This window comes from Triticum aestivum, chromosome 1A (assembly GCF_018294505.1).
Source record: "Triticum aestivum cultivar Chinese Spring chromosome 1A, IWGSC CS RefSeq v2.1, whole genome shotgun sequence".
NCBI lineage: Eukaryota > Viridiplantae > Streptophyta > Magnoliopsida > Poales > Poaceae > Triticum > Triticum aestivum.
Genome location: NC_057794.1, coordinates 43,401,626 through 43,427,328, shown reverse-complemented (window position 1 = coordinate 43,427,328; position 25,703 = coordinate 43,401,626). Strand labels below are relative to the sequence as shown.

At 46.7% G+C, this 25,703-nt stretch overlaps 1 protein-coding gene across 1 annotated transcript; it reads right to left on the bottom strand.

The window, feature by feature from the left end:
* Window positions 1-8,289: 8,289 nt before the first annotated feature.
* LOC123086713 (uncharacterized) lies at window positions 8,290-8,973 on the bottom strand. Its single transcript, XM_044508520.1, has 2 exons — window positions 8,653-8,973; window positions 8,290-8,540 (listed from the first exon to the last, which is right to left on the bottom strand). The coding sequence occupies exons 1-2, from the start codon at window positions 8,902-8,904 to the stop codon at window positions 8,361-8,363; spliced, it is 432 nt and encodes a 143-aa protein (XP_044364455.1). The 5' UTR covers window positions 8,905-8,973; the 3' UTR covers window positions 8,290-8,360.
* Between the last annotated feature and the right edge of the window lie 16,730 nt (window positions 8,974-25,703).

Here is a 25,703-nt window from a genome sequence, read left to right as displayed (position 1 = left end):
CATCTCGTCAATTTGCGTTGCACCTTTTCTTCTCAGGTATCCTAAGTCTGAGGTATCCTGACACCAACCGGATCTGAATCTCGGTCAGATATGATGGTTGGGACATATCTCCAAGAGTTGTAACATTGATCTCTATGTGACCCGGTAACATGATGTCATGCCTAGCACCCCCCCCCTGGGTGGAGGACCTATCGTTATAATTTCTTTTGCAAGGACAACCTTTCTTCCTGAGGAAATTGTAAGACTTATTCTACAAGTTATTCCTGATGGATCCTTTGTGTTTCCAAAGTCTGATCTTCACCTGATGACCATGTCAATACTATCTCGAAGCATGTCTATGGTACTCCGAATTTCAACAAGACCATTTGAAGCCCAATGCTAAATGTTTCTTGCTCAATTACCCAAACACCGTTGTATGGGCAATGTCATGAAAATTCTCTCCCCTACCTAAAGAGTTTTCTACATTATATCCTGACATGGATATCATGCTCTGCTTGTCCTTGGGAAGGATATACCCTTGAAATATGTGTTTAAACATAATTTCCTTTCCATTGTTCTGTTTAATCTGATGATCATATTTCCTCCCATTGTTGGTTTAACCTTTCTTGTGAACTATATGATCTGAGCAGTAATATTCTCCTGCTTATGTAAACACCTCGTTGTACAATTCTGTCAGTAAGAACCTGTTACTTTTGTTGATGACATTCCGGTAACCACCGATGGACGAGAACTTCGCCTACTGGTCTGCCTCGTTCAACGAGCAGGAAAATGGTTCTCTTCGTCCCTCGCCCTTGGTACCGACATTGCTGCCGACATAACTGACATGCTACTCTCTGACATGCCTTGCTATCGTGATCGTACAAGATGTCAGCCCCCCCCCCCCTTTCTACTTTTAACCCACATGGTGGGCCCATAACCCACAGGTCCCAGGAACGAAACCTGACTCTCCCTGTACAACCTGTTGTCAAAGTTATTCCTCGTGCTTGACTTTGTATGTAATTCACGGGCCACTTGCCTGTTGATCTATTCTGGTATGGGACACAATACTTATTCCCGTTGCTCAGAACCCCTTTCGCACTCTGCTTCAGGCAATGAACGATTGCCTATCCGCTTGAAACTTCTTATTGCACCGTCTTACTTTGCTCTCGATGTGTTTCATTTGTTCAACTCGAGAGATACTCGTATGTTTCATACTTGGGTAAACCCTAAAAGATTTTCCCTTGTAACATCCTTTCTGCCGGAATACCCCCTTACCTATTCGTAAGTACGTTGGAGTTCCCGAGAAAAGGGCGGCATCACCATGATGACCTGTAGCAGAGAAATGATGATGTCAAGATAATGGATCGACCTCTTCAAGAAGAACAACCAAGACTGAGAAGATTCGTTAGGATTTCGTAACCAGACCTTTCCCCCTTACTCCCCTCTTAAATCTCGGGACGAGATTTCTTGTAGTGGAGGAGAATTGTGACGCCCGGGTAATTAAGCTACAGTAAACCTCCGTTAATGATGCCACGTCACCACGGTTACTGTTGCTAATCTCGCGTTAGTTCGGAACCGATTCGAATTCAAATTAAAAAAAATCAATGAAACAATAAAAGTTTTCAAATATTAACACTAAAATGTTCGGAGTGATCCAACTAATGCATAGGTAATTATGGTGGAGAAACCACATTTTTATAAAATGTTTAAATGCCCTTAGGTGAATAAAACAGTAGCAAAAACCAGTATTTAAATGCTTTTATAATTAACAAAATACTAAACTAATTTGTTTTGGGGTAAGACCTATTGTTATAGTGGGTTTTAATGTATTACTAAATTCGGGATCATTTTAATATAGATAAAAACTAAATGAAAGAGAAACTAGAAATAAAACAGAAAGGAAAAATAAATAAAGAGTAAAAAAATAAAAGAAAGAAAATACAAAAACAGAAAACAAACTAACCAAAAAAAAAGAGAAAGCAACCCCCCACTGGGCTCCGGCCCAGCAGGCCACAACCCTATTGGGCCAACCCACCGGCCCAACCGGCCACCACTCCCTCTCCTTATCCCCCACCCCCGCAAACCCTAACCTGCACCCACGCCCCACTCGCCCCACTCGCTCCCCCCCCTCTCCCCCGATTTGGATCGGGATCGAGAGGAAGAGGCCGCCGCTCGCTGCCTGAACCCCGACGCCGCCTCGCCCTCGCCACACGACGCTGACGCCGGAGCCGCCCCTCGCCGGACCGCTCCGCCATCGGCAACGCCGCCTCGACCTCGTCTCCTCCCCACGCGTGTCGTCCTCGTCCTCGCCGAACCGCCCGAGTCGCCACCGCCCGTCGTCCCCGACCTCCGTCGAGCCCGCTGCCCTTGACCCTGCGAACCCGCGGTGAGGCCCCGGGCTCCCGCCCCCTCTCCTCGCACTCCCTCTCCCCCGCGACCGTCGCCGCGCCTCGTGCGCTCCGGCCCCGCGCTCACCGCGGCCGGCCGCGCCCTGGCCACGCGCTACACCGACTGGGCCGTGCCCGTCGTCCCCCTCCCCCCCCGCCGCCCGCTGGTCTCGCCCCGTCCGCTGCCGCCGAGCCCCCTGCTGCCCGTTCCCGCCGCTCGCCGGAGCTGGCCGGCCCTTTCCCCCTACCCCGCCGGATTCTGGCGCCCCGCCTCGCCCCTGGTGGCCTCGCGTGCGGGTGCCCCTTCGCCCGCACCTCCCGATCGGGCGCACCCGATCCGCTAAGGCCTAGTGGCCCTATGACAACGGGGGCCAACACCCCAGAACGGTTTAAAAAAAAGGAATTAAAAATAAAATTATTAAATAAAAATAAAAATGATTAATAAAATTAATTATTAATTAATTAACTAATGAATTAATTAAGTTAATTAATCCGGTTTAATTAAATTAATTAACTAGTTAAGTTTAATTAAACTGTAATTAGATTAACCTAAACCCTAATTAACCTAATTAGAGGATGACAGGTGGGTCCCCCCGGGACCCACCTGTCGGGTTGACCAAGTCAACCCTGTTGACTGCTGACGTCAGCATGACATCATGCTGACGTCATAAATTCATTTTCGAATTAATTAAATAATTAATTAAATTTCAGAAATTATTAAAATCTTTAGAAAATCATATCTTTTAATCCGTAACTCGGATTAAATTATTTTCAACATGAAAGTTGCTCAGAACGACGAGACGAACCCGGATACGTAGCCCGTTCGTCCACCACACACCCCTAACATATCAAACCCGCAACTTTCACCTCCGGCTCCTCTGCCCGAAAAACACGAAACACCGATGATATTTTCCCGGATGTTTCCCCCTTCACCGGTATCGCCCATCCCTACGTTAGGTCATACCTAGCACCAGCGTATTGCCGCGTCTTGCTTGTGTTGCATTTGATTGCCCTATTATTTATTGTGTTCCCCCTCTGTTACTCCTTTCCGGTAGACTACGAGACCGACGCTGCTGCTGACCAGTTCGACTACGGAATTGACGACCCTCTCTCTTTGCCAGAGCAACCAGGCAAGCCCCCCCCTTGATCACCAGATATCGCCTATTCTCCTCTATACTGCTTGCATTAGAGTAGTGTAGCATGTTACTGCTTTTCGTTAATCCTATTCTGATGCATAGCCTGTCATTGTTTCTACCGTCATTGATACCTTACCCGCAATCCTAAATGCTTAGTATAGGATGCTAGTGTTCCATCAGTGGCCCTACACTCTTGTCCGTCTGCCATGCTATACTACTTGGGGCTGTGATCACTTCGGGAGGTGATCACGGGCATATACTATATACTTTACACTGTTACATTACCTGTGATACTGTTCGAAGTTGGGGGCTGAAGGGACAGGGTGGCTCCATCCAGGTAGAGGTGGGCCTGAGTTCCCGACGGCCCCCGACTGTTACTTTGTGGCGGAGCGACAGGGCAGGTTGAGACCACCTAGGAGACAGGTGGGCCTGGCCCTTGTTCGGCGTTCGCGGATACTTAACACGCTTAACGAGATCTTGGTATTTGATCTGAGTCTGGCTACGAGCCTATACGCACTAACCATCTACGTGGGAGTAGTTATGGGTATCCCGACGTCGTGGTATCAGCCGAAGCACTTCAGACGTCAGCGACGGAGCGGCGCGCGCCGAATTGGACTGGAACGCCACTAGGCTAGGTCTGCTTTCGGCCGCCTACGCAACGTGCAGGTGTGCTATGGGCGATGGGCCCAGACCCCTGTGCGCTTAGGTTTAGACCGGCGTGCTGGCCTCTCTGTTTTGCCTAGGTGGGGCTGCGACGTGTTGATCTTCCGAGGCCGGGCATGACCCAGGAAAGTGTGTCCGGCCAAATGGGATCGAGCGTGTTGGGCTATGTGGTGCACCCCTGCAGGGAAGTTAATCTATTCGAATAGCCGTGATCTTCGATAACAGGACGACTTGGAGTTGTACCTTGACCTTATGACAACTAGAACCGGATACTTAATAAAACACACCCTTCCAAGTTCCACAGACAACCCGGTGATCGCTTTTCTACAGGGCGACGAGGAGAGGATCGCCGGGTAGGTTTATGCTATGCGATGCTGCTTGGAGATGCTACTTGGAGATGCTACTTGAGGATGCTACTTGGAGGACTACAATCTACTCTCTTCTAAATGCTGCAAGACGGAGGCTGCCAGAAGCGTAGTCTTCGACAGGATTAGCTATCCCCCTCTTATTCTGGCATTCTGCAGTTCAGTCCACCGATATGGCCTCCTTACACATATACCCATGCATATGTAGTGTAGCTCCTTGCTTGCGAGTACTTTGGATGAGTACTCACGGTTGCTTTTCTCCCTCTTTTCCCCTTTCCCTTCTACCTGGTTGTCGCAACCAGATGCTGGAGGCCTGGAGCCAGACGCCACCGTCGACGACGTCTACTACCCCGGAGGTGCCTACTACTACGTGCAGGCCGCTGACGACGTCCAGGAGTAGTTTAGGAGGATCCCAGGCAGGAGGCCTACGCCTCTTTCGATCTGTATCCCAGTTTGTGCTAGCCATCTTATGGCAACTTGTTTAACTTATGTCTGTACTCAGATATTGTTGCTTCCGCTGACTCGTCTATGATCGAGCACTTGTATTCGAGCCCTCGAGGCCCCTGGCTTGTATTATGATGCTTGTATGACTTATTTTATTTGTAGAGTTGTGTTGTGATATCTTCCCGTGAGTCCCTGATCTTGATCGTACACATTTGCGTGCATGATTAGTGTACGATTGAATCGAGGGCGTCACAACAGTTTACGCCTCCGGTCATATTCATGTAGTGCTTAGGCGAAGCCCTGCGCGGATCACTTCACCATCATCGTCACCACGCCATCTTACTGACGGAACTCTCCCTCGACACTTTGCTAGATCAAGAGTTCGAGAGATGTCATCGAGCTGAACGTGAGCAAACTCGGAGGTGCCGTACGTTCGGTGCTTGATCGGTCCGAATGAGAAGAAGTTCAACTACATCAACCGCGTTTTCAAATGCTTCCACTTTCGGTCTACGAGGGTACGTGGACAGACTCTCCCCCTCTCGTTTCTATGCATCTCCTAGATAGATCTTGCATGAGCATAAGAATTTTTTTGAAATTGCATGCTACGTTCCCCAACAGAAAGCACCTCATTGTATGTACACTTGATCAATGAGTAATAAAGACATCTTCTCTATGTCAATTTTACTTTCTATACGTATGTTTGATCATCTCTTCATGCAATGGTCCCGCTTTACAACCCTTGGACCGTACTCGCCAGTAGAGGTTGTGGAACAGTTATGTCCATATCAGGGATTCTCTAGTGGGCGGTTGTCTCCTCGAATGTATGCCATGAAATGGTTTGGATTTTAATTTCCCATGATCATGTTGTGTGGGTACGTAGGTACCTCCATGGAGAATCGCCTTCTTCAGCAATTGGTGGCACAACACATAGTGTTCAGTTCGGTGGTGCTATCCCGAGTACCGGGCCTCGAGCTCCGGAGTGAAAACCTTAGGTATCTCCTATGATGGTTGCACATGGTAATGATGGTGTTTACGCATTGTTACCTTTGTTAAATGCATTGCTTTGGAGAATCTTCAGACGTGCACTCCAAGGTGAAAACCCAATATCTAACCTCCAATGCTTCGATCTAGCAACGGCGGTGCATGCACAACGTTCCCTTGATGAAGTGCTGATTTCATAGAACCTTTCCGATAGTTCGTGTGTTGTCCAGGGCAGTGGATGCCATTGTCGCTAGTTTGCTATTTGTGTGTCATTGATTGTGTCACCTCTCTTCTTTTTATGCTTTTTGGTTGTGTCTATCCTCAATGTCTCAACTAGGTCTTGACATTATGTCGTTGCAGAGTTCGGTGTAATTTATGTCATCTCCATATTAATATATTACCCTTTGCAAAAAAACATACACATGTATCAAAAAGAAGTGGCATGGAACGATTCCTGACCTCCCTGATGCTTGAGGATGCGGTGGTCAGCTCAATAGTGACATGAGAAGGCGATCGGGAACCTAGGAGGAGGAGCACCGGGGTATGGGAGGAGGCTCGAGTGGCAGCAGCTGCGAGATTTGGTTCAGTGGTGGGAGGAGATTTAGGAGGCATAAACCGAATAAGTAATTTAATCGGTACCAGTATGTACAGGTGGGCAATCCACCATCCATCACTTTCGTCAAGATCCTTGCAAGTTCTATACTCTATTTTCATATATCAGATTACACATACCAATATATGTACTAGTGTCAGATATTGTCAGCTCTTACAGAAGGGAGACAATTAGAGTGGAGAGAACGGTGTATGCATGCATGCATTCTCTCACGCCATACATATGACATGCATTTTATTTTCATCCTCATATTTTGATTTGATTCATATCTTTTGAACCAAATGTCGATTATTGAAACTTTTTGTACATTTGAATTCCTGATGCCAAGACCTTTAGAGCAAAACCAATTTTGGTTATGTTTGAAATATATTTTATTTTATATATTTCAATTATCTTTGAAATCACTTTCATAAAACATTAGATTGTTTCACTATTTCATAAAAGTTTTTTCTAGTGTTTCGCTCATTTTCACCAACTGGAATATGGAACTCACAATGGCACATATATGTTTGATATATTAGTAAAATAGAAGTTAAGTATATTCTTAATAATAAATTCTGCATAATGAAAGAACCAAATTCTCATATTCCAAATAACCAATTTCATATATTTTGACGCGGCGGAATAACTAACTTGACAAACACACTAAAAAATTGAGTGAAATACGTGGACATCAACACTACAATTTAGAGTGTTTGAAATAGTCAATTTCACATATTTAAAATAACTTATTTCTCATCTTTCACTAGTTTTTTTTCTCAATTATCTTTGAAATCACTTTCATAAAACATAATATTGTTCCGCTATTTCATAAAAGTGTTTTTCAGTGTTTCGCTAATTTAAAATTTTATTTCACTCATTTAAAGAAATTCGCTCGCTTCATAAAACATATCTCGCTTGTTTCAAGAGGGATCTCATTCTAAAGGTCCCGCCGGGAGTTCAAATATATATTAAAAAATCAAAAACAATGGTGTGGTTTAAAAAATATGGTTGATTTAAATTAGCAAAGATTGATTAAGTATGTTTGTTGCCTGCGAGAGGAGAGCCAATATATTTTACTATGCTATACTTGTACCTTTTTGCAGAGAATACGAGAGATGGGTTGCCACCATAGCGGGTTATACATATGGATGAGCCCCACTTAGGTACAGATCATAAAGCATTTGAATGGTGGATGCAGCGGTAAAAAGGTGTTTGCGAGGTATAAGCAGGCACCAAAAAACATTTATTATAAACTTTCATGCATCAAAGGACGTGCAAAAAGTCAATTGCGCCTTAAGGCCATGAGTTGCAGATTTTATCGACGATGTCACAGAGATGCTCTAACTACCGTACGCATGCAGGGTGGGATCAAAAAGTGGATGAGATCCAACGATCTAAGGAGCACATACGTACAAGTGTGATCCAGTTGATAGGTTGATACAGAAACATCACTGGTTTTTTGAAGGAAACATAATTCATTTACGTAAAACCAACCATAACTTGGTACAGTTAGCATCACAGTTCGGATTTTGACGCTACAGGAGCAGAGACAGAGTTTCTCCTTGTCATCAGCATCAAGGCAATCACGAGACCAGGATTTTTCAAAAATTAACTCAAACGATCATGCAGCCTGCGCAACATTTTCATATGCTCTGATGTGAATATGAATGCCAGAATGAAGCCAAATTTGAAATACACACACATGACTGAACTCATAGAGTAGAACATCAAAGATCGAAGAGAGGAGGGAAATTTGGCAATAGTTATATGCACCCGGCCACGCCATGAAGTACAAAATGTGATCATAAGTTTACACAATAAATGGTTTTGCTTCCGTAGAAACTACTACTACTTCGCGCCATCGCCCTAACTTTCTTTTGCGGGATTGCCAAAGAGGTAGGCTCCGTCTTCGCTCCAGGACGGTCTTGTCGCCGGCGCTGATGACGGCGTGGAACTTGCCGCGCGCTTCCTCCATGGCCTCCAGAAAGGCCTGCATCCGGCCGGACCGAACCGGAGGAAGATTCAGCAACAAGTGAACAAGCTAGGCGTGGAACCGATGGATCGGAGCAAAGTGACGGCCGGACGGAAAGGGACCTACGTACCTTCTCCTTGTCGGACGGCGAAGCATTGTCTCCAGCGGCGCAGGCGCGGCGAAGGGGAGCCGGCGCCTTCGCACCTCCGACTGCCGGCACAGACACAGCAAGGACCAACGTGCCCGAGCCCGGCGACGGTGCTGACCCGAGGAGGAGCACGCGGCCGCCTCCGACGACGTGGACCTGCTGCTGCTGCTGCTGCAGCAGACCGCGGGCAGCGGCGGCCGGGAAGGGGACGGAGGAGGTGAAGGCGAGGGCCATCGCTGCTGCTGCGCCGGGGTGGTTCGCTTCCGCTGTGGTGGTTTGGTGGGTGGCAGACGGCGAGGAGGACGGAGACTGAGAGAGGGGACGCCAAGGAAGTGAGGGAAGCCTTGTTTTGTAGCCAAGCCGACGTGGGTGGGCCATGCCATGGACAGAGGCCGTTTCTCCTTTTTCTCTTTTTGACCATTCTTTCTTCGTTACAAGATTACTCTTTTTTTTACCATTTACTACTGTATTATTTACTACAACTGCTCTCTTCCTTTTTTACTCTACCCAATTCCCAATAAAATGCAACGGCCGTTTTGCTGGGTAAATTAGCATTTTTTTATTAATGTATTTAATTCATGATGAATAAAAAAAGAGAGGAAGAGATCGTCATCCCCCCGACAGCGACCCAATGGCTGCCGCCACCGCCGCCAAGAAGAAGGCTGCGGAGGAAGCCATGGCCGCCGCCGCGGCTTTAGCCTGGCCTGTTAGGGGTGGGGGGGGGATATGATCTGATTATCCCCTATTTACTCGTTCATATAGCCGAAATTTACTGTGTGTTCATAGATGTTTTGGTGCTTGTTTAGATACCGGTATGATTTATTCAAGGAGCAGCCGCGCAGAGACGCTCTTCAAAAACCTTATCTCCCTTCTCCCAATGCAAGACCACATAATACAGGGTTCCAGAGGCCTGCTCTCCCGAATAGCCGTGCACGCGGTCTACGGAATGACAACGTCAAAAGCATCAAGAGTGAGAGGAATAGCAGAGTGATGGCTAGGGTTGTGCGCGAGGAGGGAACAAGAGTGTCAACTGGAGTTCCCAACAACGTCAATATATGCTCGGTGAGGCTTTGTAATGGGGAATCGCCGTTGTGCAACTACACTGTAAACAGTTGTGTCTGCAATATGAGATACTATCTTGCCGATGGCATCTATCCTCAGTGGGTTGCTTTCGTGAAGACCATATCCGAACCACAAGGCAACAAAAACAAAGCCATTTTGCAGCAATGCAGGAAGCAGATAGGAAGGAAGTGAAGAGGGCATTCGGAGTGCTTCAAGCTTGTTGGAGAATTATTCGTGGAGCTGCAATGATGTGGTAATTGAAAATTTTGTGGCAACTAATGACATGTTGTGTTATTTTGCATAATATAATTGTCGAGAACGAGGATGATTGTGTTCCCCAACCCAATGATTTTGAAGCGCCTGAAGAACAAGTTCAAGTCCCGAAATATCAAGATGCAAATCAGCTTATGATCTTTCTGCAGATGTGTCAGAATCTTCAAGATCATCAAGTGCACGCATATGTACTCAGTGATCTTGTGAAGCATATGTGGACCTACAATGGAAAACCAAAGAGCTATAATGTTTGAGTTGTGCACTTAAATAAATTTTATGTAAGTAATATGTATTGTCGTTACCAACATTTATTATTTATGTGCGATATTGACGTGTATGATGGACGTGCATAGATTTTACATGGATTTGAGAGTCCAGATTTGAGAAACGTGGCTACCGGACACGAGATATGAGGGGCATGTCCGGACGCATCCGCGGACGTACAGGGGAGGGGTGCGGATTTGCCAAATCGGACTGTAACAGTGAGTGATGTGCTGGTAGAACGGGGAAGTTGACCCTAGAATGAGACGGCTTTTTTTATTTTGTTGAGAAGTATTTTCGGATGGAGGAAGTACTAATAAAATGCAACGGCCTCAAGCTACACGTAGTCACGGTTTTGATGGGTAAATCAGCAACTTTTTATTAGTTTATTTAATCCATGATGATGCTTGGAATAACAGTATGAAGCTCGTACCGATATCTAAACAACCATGTACCAAACATAGACCAAAACATCTATGAACACAATAAATACGACTACCATATGAACGAGTAAACATCTATGAACGGCCGTGCACACGGTTGACGAAATGACACCACCGAAAGCATCAACAGTGAGAGGAATAGCAGAATGACAGCTATGGTTGTGTGCGAGTAGGGAACGAGAGTGTCAACTGGATTTGAGAGTCAAGATTTGAGATACGTGGCTACCGGACACGAGATATGAGGGGCATGTCCAGACGCATCCGCGGACGTACAGGGGAGGGGTGCGGATTTGCCAAATCGGACTATAACAGTGAGTGATGTGCTAGTAGAACGGGAAGTTGACCCTAGAATGAGACGGCCTTTTTTATTTTGTTGAGAAGTATTTTCAAATGAGGAAGTACTAATAAAATGCAACTGCCTCAAGCTACACGGTAGACACGGTTTTGATGGGTAAATTAGCAACTTTTTATTAATTTATTTAATCCATGATGATGCTTGGAATCATGGTTTTGGGTACCGGGCGGTAAATTCGGTTACCGCCCGGTAACCGCGTTTCCTGGTACCCCACAATAATTCTGTATCTTGAGCAAAAAAAAATCAAACTTTTTGAATTTTTTGAATTTAAAATCATAGCGTATCTCTAGAAGAAACAGAATCTAACTCGTGTCCGAGTGGTTAGTATCCTTTTCCCGCAACAGCGCGTCATGTGTTCGAGTTCTCCCGGCCGCACTTTTTTTACTTTTTGATTTTTGAAGAAATGCACGCCACACTGTAATTTTTACAAAAAATATGTGGGTGCGAGGGCCGAACTCGCGACCTGCATGTGCGTGAGTGGAGCAGACCTGTTTACCAATGCGCTAGTACATGTGGACAGTACATTTAGTGTTCCAAACTTATGTATTCTGGTCTTAAAAAAAATTGAATTCAAATTTGAATTTTAAATTTCGCTCGAATTTTTTTCGGTATTTCGTGGTTACCGTGGTAACCGAGTTTACCGCCCCCCCTCGAGAAAAATGTTTATTCGGAATCCAAAACCTTGCTTGGAATAACAGTATGAAGATCGTACCGATATCTAAACAACCATGTACCAAACATAGAACAAAACATCTATGAACACAATAAATACGACTACCACATGAATGAGTAAATAGGGATGATAAGATCATATTCTTCAATAGGCCAGGCTAAAGCTGCCTTTGCAGCCTTCTTCTTGGCGGCGCTGGCGATAGCCATGGGGCCGATGTCGGGGAAGTAGTTGACACCAAGACGATGAAAAAGAAGGAGCAGTCGCGCAGACACGCTCTCCAAAAACCTTATCGCCGGTCTCTCGGTGCAGGATCGCAAAAGGTGGGGTTCTGAAAGCCTGCTCTCGTGAACGGCCGTGCACACGGTTGACGAAATGACACCACCGAAAGCATCAACAGTGAGAGGAATAGCAGAATGACGGCTATGGTTGTGTGCGAGTAGGGAACGAGAGTGTCAACTGGAGTTGAGAGTCAAGATTTGAGATATGTGGCTACCGGGCACAATATATGAGGGGCGTGTCCGGACGCGTCCGCGGACATATAAGGGGACGAATTTGCCAAATCCGACTATAACAGCGAGTGATGTGCTGGTAGAACGGGGAAGTCGACCCAGAATGAGACGTGCTGGAGTGACCACTGGAACAATCGAGGTTTTGAGCCGTTATTAGCGAAGAATATTTATATTATGAGGTCAAAAAATTTGAATTCAAAATTTGTTTAATTTTTTGGACAGTAAAATGCTGAGAGTTTTGAGATTTTTTAAATACCGGATCTTCCGGCAGCTACCCGAAAGAACAAAATTGAGAAAGAAAAAGCTTTTGTGGTGACCGAAATTCGAGTCCATGCGGAAGTAATGCTTGGTTACCTTTTTGCTACTCCAGAATACGCAACAATCTACTCCTACTTACTAGTACTAGCATTATATTTCCCAACTAAAAAAAGTAGCATTATATTTTCACTCACCAAGATATTGATTGGTCTGGTAATAAGGAAAAAGAAAAGGAATATCCTTTTACTTGTGCAAGGTTGGTTCGCTGCACGGTCAAAAGCAGTGCAGAGGCTTCATCCACCCTTGCAACCGTAATCGCAGTGACCAGGATACCCATCCAACCTGAGATGAGCACACATGGAAACTGGGCCTGTTTGGTCTGCATTGTGCTTTACTAGCATTGGGGTTTAGGAGGAGGCCATGAGAAGAGAGATGACATATGCCAAAATGCAATCTTGCGGGGTGGTTGTTTTCTTTTCCAGAAAGAAAGAGAAAAAGTTTCTGGTCTTTGTGGAGTTTCTTTTTCGCATTGGTAGTGTTCTTTTGTGTTCCTTTGGGAAAAACTCTGCTACAGTCACATGGAACTGCTACAGTCGACTGAAATCCACCGTCAAAATGTACACCCATGTCATTACATTCCTATAGACAGTGTTATCATCATCATGAAAGACAAGATGTTATTGTGGCTTCGGCATGGTGATCGGTATGCAGCTATAGTTGTTAAGGGATTGAAGGCAAGTTGAATTCCATGTTTCCGGTGTTGCGAAGGAATCAGAGGAGACGAGAGGGACCAGGCTACCCATCAGCAAAAGATGGAATAGGTCAGAAAGAAGCAATCCGTTTCAGAAGAAGCCGGTCTGCTGTCTCGTAGCCTTCATCTCAAGCACCAAGTTTCATGGCTCCAGCGGTGAAAGGGTAGTGGTGGTTTGGTGAGATTTTATTTAAACGGTGAAAAATGGCAGCAAACCAGCAATCAACGGTGAAATGGTGACGCTCTAGTGAGATTTTTAAATGTTTTTCCAACACCCTAGCCCTTGGTTTTACTCACAAACACTTCACAAGAATTGTGATATTCTTAACCCCGCTTGCTTTTGTGTGTGTGTGTGGCCTGCTGTTATCTGTTATCTGACTTTACCCACTTGGCATTACTTGCGGTTGTAGCTATCCGTGGCCGTGCAACTGCTGTCCCTCTCCACCTCATGGAACTCCAAAGGAGAGCTTTTCTTTGTCCCTCTCAATCCAGAATGTGCAGCCACTATTCTGAAATTTGTACCATTTTAGCATGGTATTAGTCACATGAAATTGATACCGGCAGACTCAATGTCATCACATACTTACTGTTTTTCCACATAATAAGAGAAGAAAAACATGTTAGTGTAACTGTTCGGAATTGAGGTGAGGTAAAATTCCATCTGTCCAGAGTTGAAAAGGAATCACACGAGAGGCAACTGGGCTACCAATGGGGCCAGAAGAAGAAATCCGTCATGTTAGGTAAATGATGGATTCCAATGCTTCATCGGACGAGGAGTATGGACCGACGGAGCTTGACCAAATGATTCAAGATGAGTTCTTCGATTCGTCGGATTTGGACGAAGAAGTGGACACGATCATGCTCATGAGCATGCAAGAGGAAATGGACCGGCAAGTGGAGCATGTTTTCAACTTCAAGGGCTCAATCAAAGGGAGAAGAGTGATCAACCGGGATAGGATGGTCAGAGCAAAGCTACTACACAATGACTACTTTGCTCCCAAACCTTCTTTCCCGGATGATCCATGGTTTCGTCGCCGTTTTCGCATGCGAAAATCATTGTTTTTGCGCATTGTGGAGGGAGTGGAGGCACACGACGACTACTTCAGGCTCAGAACGGATTGCCGCGGCCAACTCTCTTTCTCGGCCAAGCAGAAGTGCACGGCTGCTCTGAGGGATGCTTGCACTTGGTACTGCTGCCGACACCATTGGTGAGATGGTCAGGATGGGGGAGAGCACGTGCATGAAGACTACTGTGAAGTTTGCCCGCGCCGTGGTGAAGATGTTTGGGCCAGAGTATCTCAGAGAACCAAATGCGCAGGACACAAAGAAATTATTGATACATTACAATTTATAGGTTCCTTATGGTGCATGTTCAGTTGAATGCTAACCCTACTACACGTTGAGTTTACATTCATGTCGTAATGTAGTGGAGACTGTAGTTTGCTTATTCGTCCTTGGGCCTTGGGATGTAAAGTGTGCTGACAAATAAGGGCATTGATGTGTTTTAGTTTTCAAGCAAGCATGTGTAATTACAATCAGCAATCTTCTCCAAGGCTAATCACTTTGGATATTATCTCTTCAAACATATAGCTTCACTTGACAAATGTAAGAGTGACAATTTTCTCGATATGATTGTTCAAGTGTTGATGACAATCCTAACTTAAAAGCTCTGCCCCCATTGAGAAGATGAAGTCTAGCCGGCCCATTCAAATTATTCCTAGGTTTAATTGTTCTATGATGGCTGGCGGCCTACTAATATGATGTAATAAAATGGAACATGTATTTTGCCCTTCTCATGAACCATGCCATTTTGTACTCCTTTGGTTATTCTCTAAAAAATGGATCATGGTGGACAATGCAAGCACATAACTATTTGGGCGCATTAACACCGCAAGGCTTGGGACTTAGGATGAAATTTCTGTGGTTTTACGCTTTGATGCTCTTCTAATATAGACAAGCAAATTATATTATCTTGAATTATTATGAGAAGAATCCAATTGCACTGCATGTTTCTTCTTTTCGTCTTAGAATGCATTCAATTCAGAAAATATGGCGATACTCTGCAATGTGTTAATTTTGTTGAGTTTTCATACCATTCAATCAAGGTTCATGAAAATATATAGTTGTGTCTATTTTCATAGTTCTGTTATTCCTCATTCCATAAATCCTTCTCCTAAACACTGCTGTAAATTCTCAGAAAGGGGCGGGATATCATCTAGTTTTATGAATCTTTCACACATCTCTACTCTTATAAAAAATCGAGTTGGTGATGATGGTGTGCCTGCCATCCTGCAATATGGACTGTCTAATCTATATCTGACGGATAGAAAGCAAACTATGACAATTTTGCAAAAAGATACCCGCACCCCTCTCCACATTTGCAGATAAGGACTTTCCTCGTTCATCTTCGTCTCCCACGAGATAAACAGCTCGTATAAATGCATCTTGATGTTCCATGCAACGCATGGGCCTCTTGCTAGTGTGTGAAAAATCCATCTCATTGGTAGTGCATGTTTGATTTTCAAACACATATATTATCTCTACTCCTATGAAAGACTCAGTTGGTGATGATGGTGTGTCTGCCATCCGTCATTTCTGACCATCAGATCTGCATCTAACGACTGTGATGTAAGCTGTGGCATTCTTGCAACAAGACGCTCACTTCTCTGCTCCAATTTGCGGAAACCCCTTAGTATCTTGAAACCAACCACAGCCCTCCCCCACCTCATGAAAACAGCCATGAGGAATATATTTTGAATGAAACCTAATACGAGTATATTTTTAGTGAGATATATACTAAAACTAGAGTGTTTTTCTTTCAAATTTGTGAACATGTATTATTCTACTTCGGATCCGTTGAAACGCACGGGCACATTGCTAATCACCTTTAATAACCCATTTAAGTTAGGGTGTTGCTTCTTGTTAGTTCCGGTGATAATTTAACACCTCACTACCGGACTCGCGGTCTATGCCTACGGCCACGGGCCGTCGGCATAGGCCCCTAAGCCGTCGGCATAGATCTATGCCTACGGTTGCCGTCGGCATAGGCCCGTCGGCGTAGATGTCGTCAGCGTAGTCTTGTCAGACCGTCGGCATAGTATAGCCGTCGGCATAGGGGCCTATGCCGACGGCCTGACGTCAGCCGTCGGCATAGTATAGCCGTCGGCAGTGTTTTTCGTCTGACGGCAACGGACGGCGCCGTCAAAAGCGCTGACGAATCACGCAATGCCACGTCACAGAGCTATGCCAACGGCAACGCCGTCGGCATACCTCTGCCACGTGGCAACCCCTGGTACTCCTGGTGGCAGGGCTATGCCTACAGCAAAGCCGTAGGCATAGATGAATCTATGCCGACGGCTTTGCCGTAGGCATATCTATGCCGCGTGTCATCTCCTGGTTCCTCCTGGCAGCAGGGCTATGCCTACGGCAAAGCCGTCGGCATAGATTTTCAGCTATGCCTACGGCTTTGCTGTAGGCATAAAAAGTCTATATTCGTAATAAATAAGACAAGTGATATTGCAAAAACTGAATAAAAGAAACTATATTCATAATAAATGAAGCATTGCAATTATTTGGCCTGAATAATAAACAATAGACTTTATTAATATGAATGTCAACTACAAGCATTCAGGAATTACACTTAGAGGAAAAGGAAATAAAAGAAGAAAGGAAAAGTCCTAAACTAAACCTATACTAAACTATCTACTTCATCTTCTGCTTCTTTCTTCTAGTTCATCAACCTGCAAAACAAGAAACAACAAATAGGAAAAACTTGATTAAGGTTAAAATGTAGCATTCCCCTTATGGAAATGCCTTTGCTGTAGGAGCTAGCACTTAGGAGTTTGGAAACATTAGTCAAACCCCAATCAGATTAAGTTGATAAAAGAAACATTAGAAGAGAGCCAACACTGCATAAATGGAGCCAATGGAACAATAACCAGCAAGGCCAAAAGGAATAGGTTCAATTGGCAGTAAAGAATAACCCAATAGAGAAGTAAAGCCAGCAAAGTATAGATCAAAGCTAAACCCAAAGATCAACTCAAATTAGCACTAACTCCATGATTAGGGGATCCCTCGATTAAGCTTGGGTTAGTTTTCAGATGAAATCCAACTAACCCACTACTAACCAACTAACCCAGAGGTAGGGTTTGAAGTAGGGATTGTCCTCAGGCAACCTAGTAGTGCTAGGACTATTGCATCATTGGATCAAGTAGTGCAGCATCTGCTGTTAAGTAATGGTGAGAGCCTCAGGACACCATCATTGGCATGGCAAGATTAAGGAGCACCTGTTCTTATCAGTGAGAGTATGAGAGAGAGAAAGAAAGTGAAGAGACCAGTGTAGCATCTGTTCAAATCAGATTTAAGAGAGGGAATTGGCAAGGAAAGATACAGTCCATAACCTGCAAGAATAAATAGGCCATTGATAGCACATTTACTAAACATCTGCCGTAAGCAGAAGTGCAGAAGACATACACCCACTTACACATGGGTACTATTCTGTATATAGGTACTAAACCATACAAGAAATACCAATACATGGTATTTAGATAAAGACTAGTATATATCAAACACACATACCAGCTTGAAAGAGAAACTATAATTTTATACCACTACAGGAGCAAATCATGAACAACACAGAGTAATTGCAGTAAAGAGATGAATCAGTATATGTTGATCAATAAGAAAGTTACAGCTATATACAAATGAAGGACTATATCCTTTATAAGATAACAAAGAAACAGTAGCACTTGTACATATGAATAAATAGAACCAGCAGCCAACTAATAAAGAAACTAGCATGTGCTATAGGACAGGAACAATAACATCTATAAGACCAAGATAATTGCAGTGATAGACCAACAGTAGCATAGAATTTCTTGTAATCAGTCCATAGACATGAACTAGAACTAGAATATGAACATGTAAAGCAGCAGGAGCATAAGTAGACCAAAGTCCACATTGCCAAATCCATAAAGATAGCACAATAATCAATTGAGCTAATAATAGGTGAGCCAACCTTCACCAAGCACTAACAGGACACGCGGAGCAGCATCAAATCGACCATGACATGCCCGAAGAGAGTAGTACGAGCAGGGGAGCAGAGGGATTGAGGAGCTTACCATAAGCAACGCCACCACCATGGTTGCGGTGTGGCCAAATCACCGCCGTCGCACGGTGGCAGGCGATAAGGTAGTCGAGGCTGACGGATCTGGGGCAGTAGCACCACAGGCAAAACCCAGGAGGCGCTGGTGCACAAGGAGGCACGGGAGGTGGCGCAGGCGACTAGATCCACGAGCAAGAGCACGCCGACGACAAACCTCTCCCCACCACTGAAACCCTAGAGAGGGAGAACCGATGGGGGCGACCACGGGCGGCAGGGAGAAGCGAATCGAATGAGTGGAGGAGGTAGAGCGGCTCAACGGGGAGCCCTGGGTAGCTAGCTCAGCGACAGAGCTCGCCGGAGTAGGCTGGAATCGGCCGGCGACCGAGGCGGCGATGTGAGGCGACGAAAGAGAGAAGGGGATCGAGAGATAGGGGCTCGGGATCGAGAGAGAGGGGCTTGGATCGAGAGAGAGGGGCTCGGGAGCTCGCCGGTGCCTGACCCGCCGCCCGCTGGCCTCGCCGTCGCCGGAGGTGAGGTGGCGGCCGAAACCCTAGCTAGCACGGGGGACGATGGAGGGCGGGAGCGCCGATTCTGGACGGAGGGGAAGGAGGCGTGGAGCTTGGGGAGCTCGGGGGAGTGCTTCCCGTCGCCGGAGCTCACCGGAATAGGCCGGCGTGGGTGGTGGCGGCGGCGAGGGAGAGGGGTTCGTGGGGGAGAGAGGAGGAGCGAGGTCGCGAGACAGAGAGGGAGGAGGCGTTCGGTGGAGTTGGGTGGGCTCTATCTCGTGGGCTCTTTTTTTCTCCTTTTCTCTAGATGGATGGATGGATGGCTGGATGGATGTGGGGTGGAGAGCTAGATGGATGGATATGCGCCACGTCATCGATCCGTGGCACAAACGTTTCCACCAATAGGAATCAAGCTCATGCAATTGTGTTCTCCCTTTTGTTTTTCTTCTAAATTTTTTACTCTCTTGGACCGCTGAAGGAGGGCAAGTGCTAACCGCGTCCACGCCGGTGAAGGGTCTGGCGTCCTCTGGCCTCGCCGCCATCGGAGCAGCGCTAGAGGTGGAGGCCATCGAAACCCTAGCCACGAGGTAGGGTTGTGGGTGGACGGAAGGAGCGGATCCTGACGCATGGATGGACGCGGCAGGACGAGGTCCGGCGGACCCGGCTGCCGGCGATCTGTGAGGGGAGAGGAGGATCACAGCGGCATGCCAGATCCAGCCACTTGTAAACTGCACCATCTTCGAGTTAGTATCTGGCTATCGAGAGGGAACGTGTCCGGTTTATGAAGGAAGTGTGTTGCCCGTTGCTCCGTTGACCTCGAAACTTCTCGTGCTCTCAAAGGGGGGCATTTCATGACACGTTCCCGGGCATGGCATTTTTTGGGACCGCCTGGAATATTTGAGACATTTACTGCATCTGTAGGGCTTCAATGTGGAAAAATGCAGATCTGCACGGCGGCCACCTGAAATGATGTCAATAAGTGGTTTGTAAATCATATATGATGTCTTTGCAGTATGCGTAGGCCTAGTGCAACGAAAGGAGGAGGAGCCATACCACTGGGGGGCGAATGTACCTCGGCGGCATGTCGGATCTAGCCGTAAAAATCCACGGAAAATCATACGATGCCGGAAATCCTCGGGACCTGGCACGGTGTCGTCATATGGCCCTTGTAAGGTGTGGTAAAAATTTGAGCGTGTTTCGCAGAAGTCTGACCGGCGGCCACTTGTAAACCGCACCATCTTTGGGTTAGTATCTTGCTATAGAGAGATAATGTTTCGGTTTGTGAAGGAACTGCGCTGCCCGTTGCTCCGTTGACCTCGAAAATTTTCATGCTCTCAAAGGGGGCCATTTCATGAAACGTGCCAGGACATGGCATTTTTCGGGCACGCCTGGAATATTTGAGACATTTACTGCATCCGTAGGGTTTCAATGCGGGAAATCACATATCTGCACAGCGGCCACCTGAAATGATGTCCAAAAGTGGTTTGTAAAATCATATATGATGTCTTTGCAGTATGCGTCGGCCTAGTGCAACCAAAGGAGGAGCAACCCCACCACGGGGAGGGGCGAATGTACCTCGACGAGATGTCAGATCTAGCCGTAAAAATCCACGAAAAATCATACGATGTCGGAAATCCTTGGGACCTGGCACGGTGTCGTCATATGGCCCTTGTAAGGTGTGGTAAAATTTGAGCGCGTTTCGCAGAAGTCTGACCGGCGGCCACTTGTAAACTGCACCATCTTCGAGTTAGTATCTTGCTATAGAGAGAGAATGTTTCGGTTTGTGAAGGAACTGCGCTGCCTGTTGCTCCGTTGACCTCAAAAATTCTCATGCTCTCAAAGGGGGCCATTTTATGACACGTGCCAGGACATGGCATTTTTCGGGCCCGCCTGGATTATTTGATAAATTTACTGCATCCGTAGGGTTTCAATGCGGGGAATTGCAGATCTGCACGACGGCCACCTGAAATGATGTCCAGAAGTGGTTTGTAAAATCATATATGATGTCTTTGCAGCATGCATAGGCCTAGTGCAACCAAAGAAGGAGGAGCCCCACAACTGGGGGGCGAATGTACCTTGGTGGCATGCCAGATCAAGCCGTAAAAATCTGTGGAAAATCATACGATGCCGGAAATCCCCGGGACCGGGCACAGTGTCTTCATATGCCCCTTGTAGGGTGTGGTAAAAGTTTGAGCGCGTTTCGCAAAAGCCTGACCGGAGGCCGCTTGTAAACTGCAGCATCTCCGAGTTAGTATCTAGCTATCGAGAGAGAACGTGTCTGGTTTGTGAATGAAATGCGTTGCCCGTTCCTCCATTGGCTATTTCAACCCTCCATCGCACTTGTATACATATATTAAGACACAATGCAAGTTTGGGTACCATTGATACCCCCAAGGCCCCCGACCGACCTAATCCTAGCCCGGTTGACCCGAAGATCTAGGCCTTTGACTTTCACCGAACGGCCTTTGACCAACGTACTTTTCCACCTGGTTGTGATAGGTCAGCCCATAGGAACATTTCAAAACAAGGTCTGGGCCCAACACACCAGCGGACCCCCCTCGTGTCGACCCGATGCGGCCATTCCCCCCCCCCCCTGCAAGTGTCGGCGGCAGCGCCTTCCGTGAAGGGGGTCACATTCCGGAGCCGCGTGTCGTTTGTTTGCACCTGACAGCACACTTCCAGACATGTAAGAGGACCTGGCGCAAGATTTGATGGCATAGCTAGCCCCCAAAGGCCCCCGACCACACTCGTAGACATGCGAAGAACAATCCATGGTGGGGGATTTTTTCACATACTCCTGCATCTTACAAAAATATAAGAAATTGCCACACATATTATATCATATGTGTCTGCACTGTGTAAAAATCTCATGAATTGATTACGCTTCAAGTGTTCAGGAATATTCATGCAACGCCAAAACCGCAGAAGGATTACTTCGATTGCATCGCCGTTCATGAGGGCAAACCTCACACCGGAGCCGCGTATTGCCTCTTTAGACATGGCACCACATCTTTCGACATGTATGAGGACTCGGCGCGATGCTCTGGTGGCATTGTCCCCCCCACCAAGGCCCCCGGTCAGCCGAACCCTGGACAAGTTGACCCGGAAATCTACGCCTTTGACTTTCACCGGACGATCTTTGACCAATGGACGTTTTCACCTGGTTGTGATAGGTCGGCCCATAGGAACACTTGAGAACAAGGTCTGGGACAAACCCACCATAAGATTCCCTTCGTGTCAACCCGACATGGCCGTTTCCTCCCTCCAAGTGACAACGGCATCGGCGTCCATGAAGGGTCACACTCCTGAGCCAGTTGCCTTTGCACCCGCCGCCACAATCCTTGAAACAGTCTGATGAAGCAAACATGATTTAAGTTTGTTCAAATTTGAAACATAGTATAGCACATAATCCTTTCAAGATTCTGATAAAAAACCATATGAATTTCGTCAAAATCAATCCAAGTATCAATTACTTATGATTTTAATAAAGCAGAAGGACCTATATGCAAAAGTACAGGAGGCCACATTTCTAACATACAGAAAACAAAAACAAACTGGATATTCATAATCTATGGAAAATTCTACCCTAAATCGATGTATAATTTGTGTATGTTTAAGTTTAGATAAGTTAGATTTAAATTAAACAAAATTTAACTTAAAAAATAAAAATATTTTAAAATAAAAACAAATAATATCTATGCCTACAACCATGTCGTAGGCATAGTTCTCGGCCAGGGGCTGCCAGGAGGTGCCACGTGGCAAGGCTATGCCTACGGCAAGGCCGTAGGCATAGATGGAAAACTATGCCTACGGCTTTGCCGTCGGCATAGATCTGCCACGTGGCAGCTCCTAGTTTTTTTCCTTTTTTTTCGAAAAGGGGATCTCCCCGGCCTCTGCAGCTCCTAGTAAAAAAATATAGATAATATCTATGCTGATGGCCGCCGTCAGGGCCGTCGACATAGATTTGACGGCGTCAGCCCGCCGTTTGTCCCTAGGCCACCAGGGCCACATCTATGCCGACAGCCTAACTATGCCTACGGCCACCGTAGGCATAGATCGATATATGCCGACGGCCTAACTATGCCTACGGCTGTCGTAGGCATAGATGGAGGTATGCCGACGGCTTCTCTATGCCGACGGCTTTTCCCAGGCCGTCTGCCTAGCTCGAGTTATGCCGACGGCCCCGACAAAAAGCCGTCGGCATAGATAAGGCCGTAGGCATATAGGGTTATTCCGCTAGTGCCTTTGGTATTGATCTAAGTTGCCAAGGAAAACTATAGTAACTATTTTCATTGTCATGCTGAGAATCATCCGACTCGGACCACTATTTCTGTGTAGATTTTTCACACCGAGGGATTTCCGGTGATGGGACGGAGGTGATAGGTGGGAGTGATGGCTTGGAAAGAACCCCTCGGGCTCTGTGCCCTTCTCCGGTGAGCTCTCCCACCCGCCCACCCATCACCGCACTCGGCCTCTCAACGCTCATCTCCATCACCCACTCCATGTTCTTGTCTCTGGTGCCGGAGCGAGCACCGGCATGGCGGCAGCGGCGACTTCCAAGAACGACGACGACGACGAGGGGCACGGCGGAAGTGGCCCGGCGGCAGTGGCGGCTTCCAAGAACGACGACGACGAGGGGCACGGCGGAAGCGGCTCGGCGTCGCTGGAGAGACTCCGCCACATGGACACGGGCATGGCGAAGCTGCTCCGGGTCAACAGCACCCCTCGTTGCCGGTGGGCTAAGAATCCGGTGCCGGCCGCGCTGGAGGAGGAGGGCAAGCACGCACGGTACGGATGCCTGTTCGAGGAGGAGGCGCCGGCGAAGGGCGGGTTCGCGCCACCACGGATGGTGTGGGCGAAGGTGAAGGGCTACCCGCGGTGGCCGAGGCAGGTGTTCAACCCGGCGGACGCGTCGGCGCTCGCGCTGCACGAGCGGCGCGCGAACGGGGCCACCCTGGTCGCCTGCTTCGGGGACCGCTCCTTCGTGTGGGCCGGCGCGGCGGACCTCACCCCGCTCTGTGACGACTTCCCGCGCCCTCGCCGGCGTCGGCCTCTGGAGCAACTACAAGGCCGAGTTCACCCCCTTCCTAGCCGACGCGTTGGCCGAGGTACCATTTGCATTTGTCTGTTCTCTCGCTTGAACGAAGAATTCAATTGTTCTTGCAGCTCCTTGTCCTTCCTTGTAACGTTCGTGATGTGCGCGTAATTGTCCCGTAAATCATTAATTGCCTTTTTTAGATGGCAAGGCCACGATGGATCAACCAACTTTGCAACCGACCGTCATTCTGTCATAATAATTTAGGCACTGTCATACAAAGCAACACACTCGGGGAAAATACACTTGTGTTCCTGGTTATATATATATATATATATACATATATATATATATATATATATATATATGCATTCTATATGAGATTTTTTAAAATATTTTAATAAAAACTCAAAATAGGTAAGAACTATTTTGACAAAACACTTGAGTTACTTTTGCACTAGTATATAAATTTTCATGAAAATAAACAAAAGTTGACCTCACAGCAAAAAAGATAAAATTTATTTGCTACTATAGGTCACTATTCACACTATTTTAGCCAAAATTTGTCTTTTTGAAAAGAAGTCAAAGGAAGATTTTCTTTTTGAGGATTTTTTCTCACAAGTAGTACAATAGAAGGTCGAGTTTATTTCAAAAATATTTTCAGAAATTCTTGACTTTTTGTTGACTTACTATTTTTTTATATAGGGTGTATATGTCTCCATAGACCACAAATCCGCTTCCCACACTCGCAACTATATTATAATTTCTAAATGACAAGAGTAGGGTAATGAGGTGAATAACAGTAACTGGCGACACACCACCGTATATGTACCTACGGTACCCGGTCGAGATTAGATGCATTACAATTGCAGAAGGTTGTCTTAAATCCCATTCCGTGGATGAGTCATGATGGATCTGCGACGGATCGGACCGAAACATCAAAATAAAGAAGGCTCTGCCTCTTTCTGCAATGTTGCGCTTCGTCAGTGCTGCTGCTGTCTCCACCATTCCACGAAACCATAACCGATCCGTGCAGCCGTAGGAGGAAACAGTAGGGGCTTGAGCAGTGGCGACTGGCGAAAAAATATGTGTCTGTGTGTGTTGGGGGTCGGATGGAAGGGGATTCGGCGGCTCACCACTCACTTGCTCTTCTCAGAAGGGTATCATATCAATTTCTTATTTAACGACTTACATTTTAGCGGCACTACTAAGAGCATTTCTAGCAGACCCCGTATAAAGCCGTGACCCGCAAAATAACCGCCAAAATACGAGTCGGCATGGAAAATGCTACCCGACCAGACTCCGCAAACGCGTCCGATCCGTAAATATTTTTGAGGGGTGTAGCAAAATCTCATCCCCTACCCGCGAATACGCAGGTTTTCGCCGCCGCCCGCCATTGGTTCCGCTCGTCCGCCGCCGGCGATTCTGGGCAAATCCGTAGGCGGAATCGCGCCGCGAGAGCACCCCTACCCTCTTCCACCGAGCCGCTGCACCCCCCTCCCGGATCCGGCGACCCGAGCCGCTCCTAGTTGCCGTCGCCGCCCGGGATCGACCGCCCCCGAGTGGCCTGAGAGCCACCGCCCTCGAGCAGCCGGTGAGTTTTTACTTGTGCTTGTGCCAAGCGGTATGCATAGTTGGTTAACGCGTCGTGCAATTTTGTGAATTTAGATGGAATTGAGCCCGTGCGAGAAGTTTTTTCTCAACGATTCGTCTGATTCGGACGACTCGGATGTTGAGACGCTGCTTGTCAACTATAGCCAGCAGACGTTGGTGATGGCCCTTACCGTGAAGGAGCACGAAGAT

Excerpts from the sequence above, each read along its gene's own strand:
- LOC123086713 (XM_044508520.1), bottom strand. The coding sequence starts at position 8,904 with ATGGCCCTCGCCTTCACCTCCTCCGTCCCCTTCCCGGCCGCCGCTGCC. Across the intron at positions 8,541-8,652 it reads CGCCGTCCGACAAGGAGAAG|GCCTTTCTGGAGGCCATGGA; the intron begins GTACGTAGGTCC and ends GGCCGGATGCAG.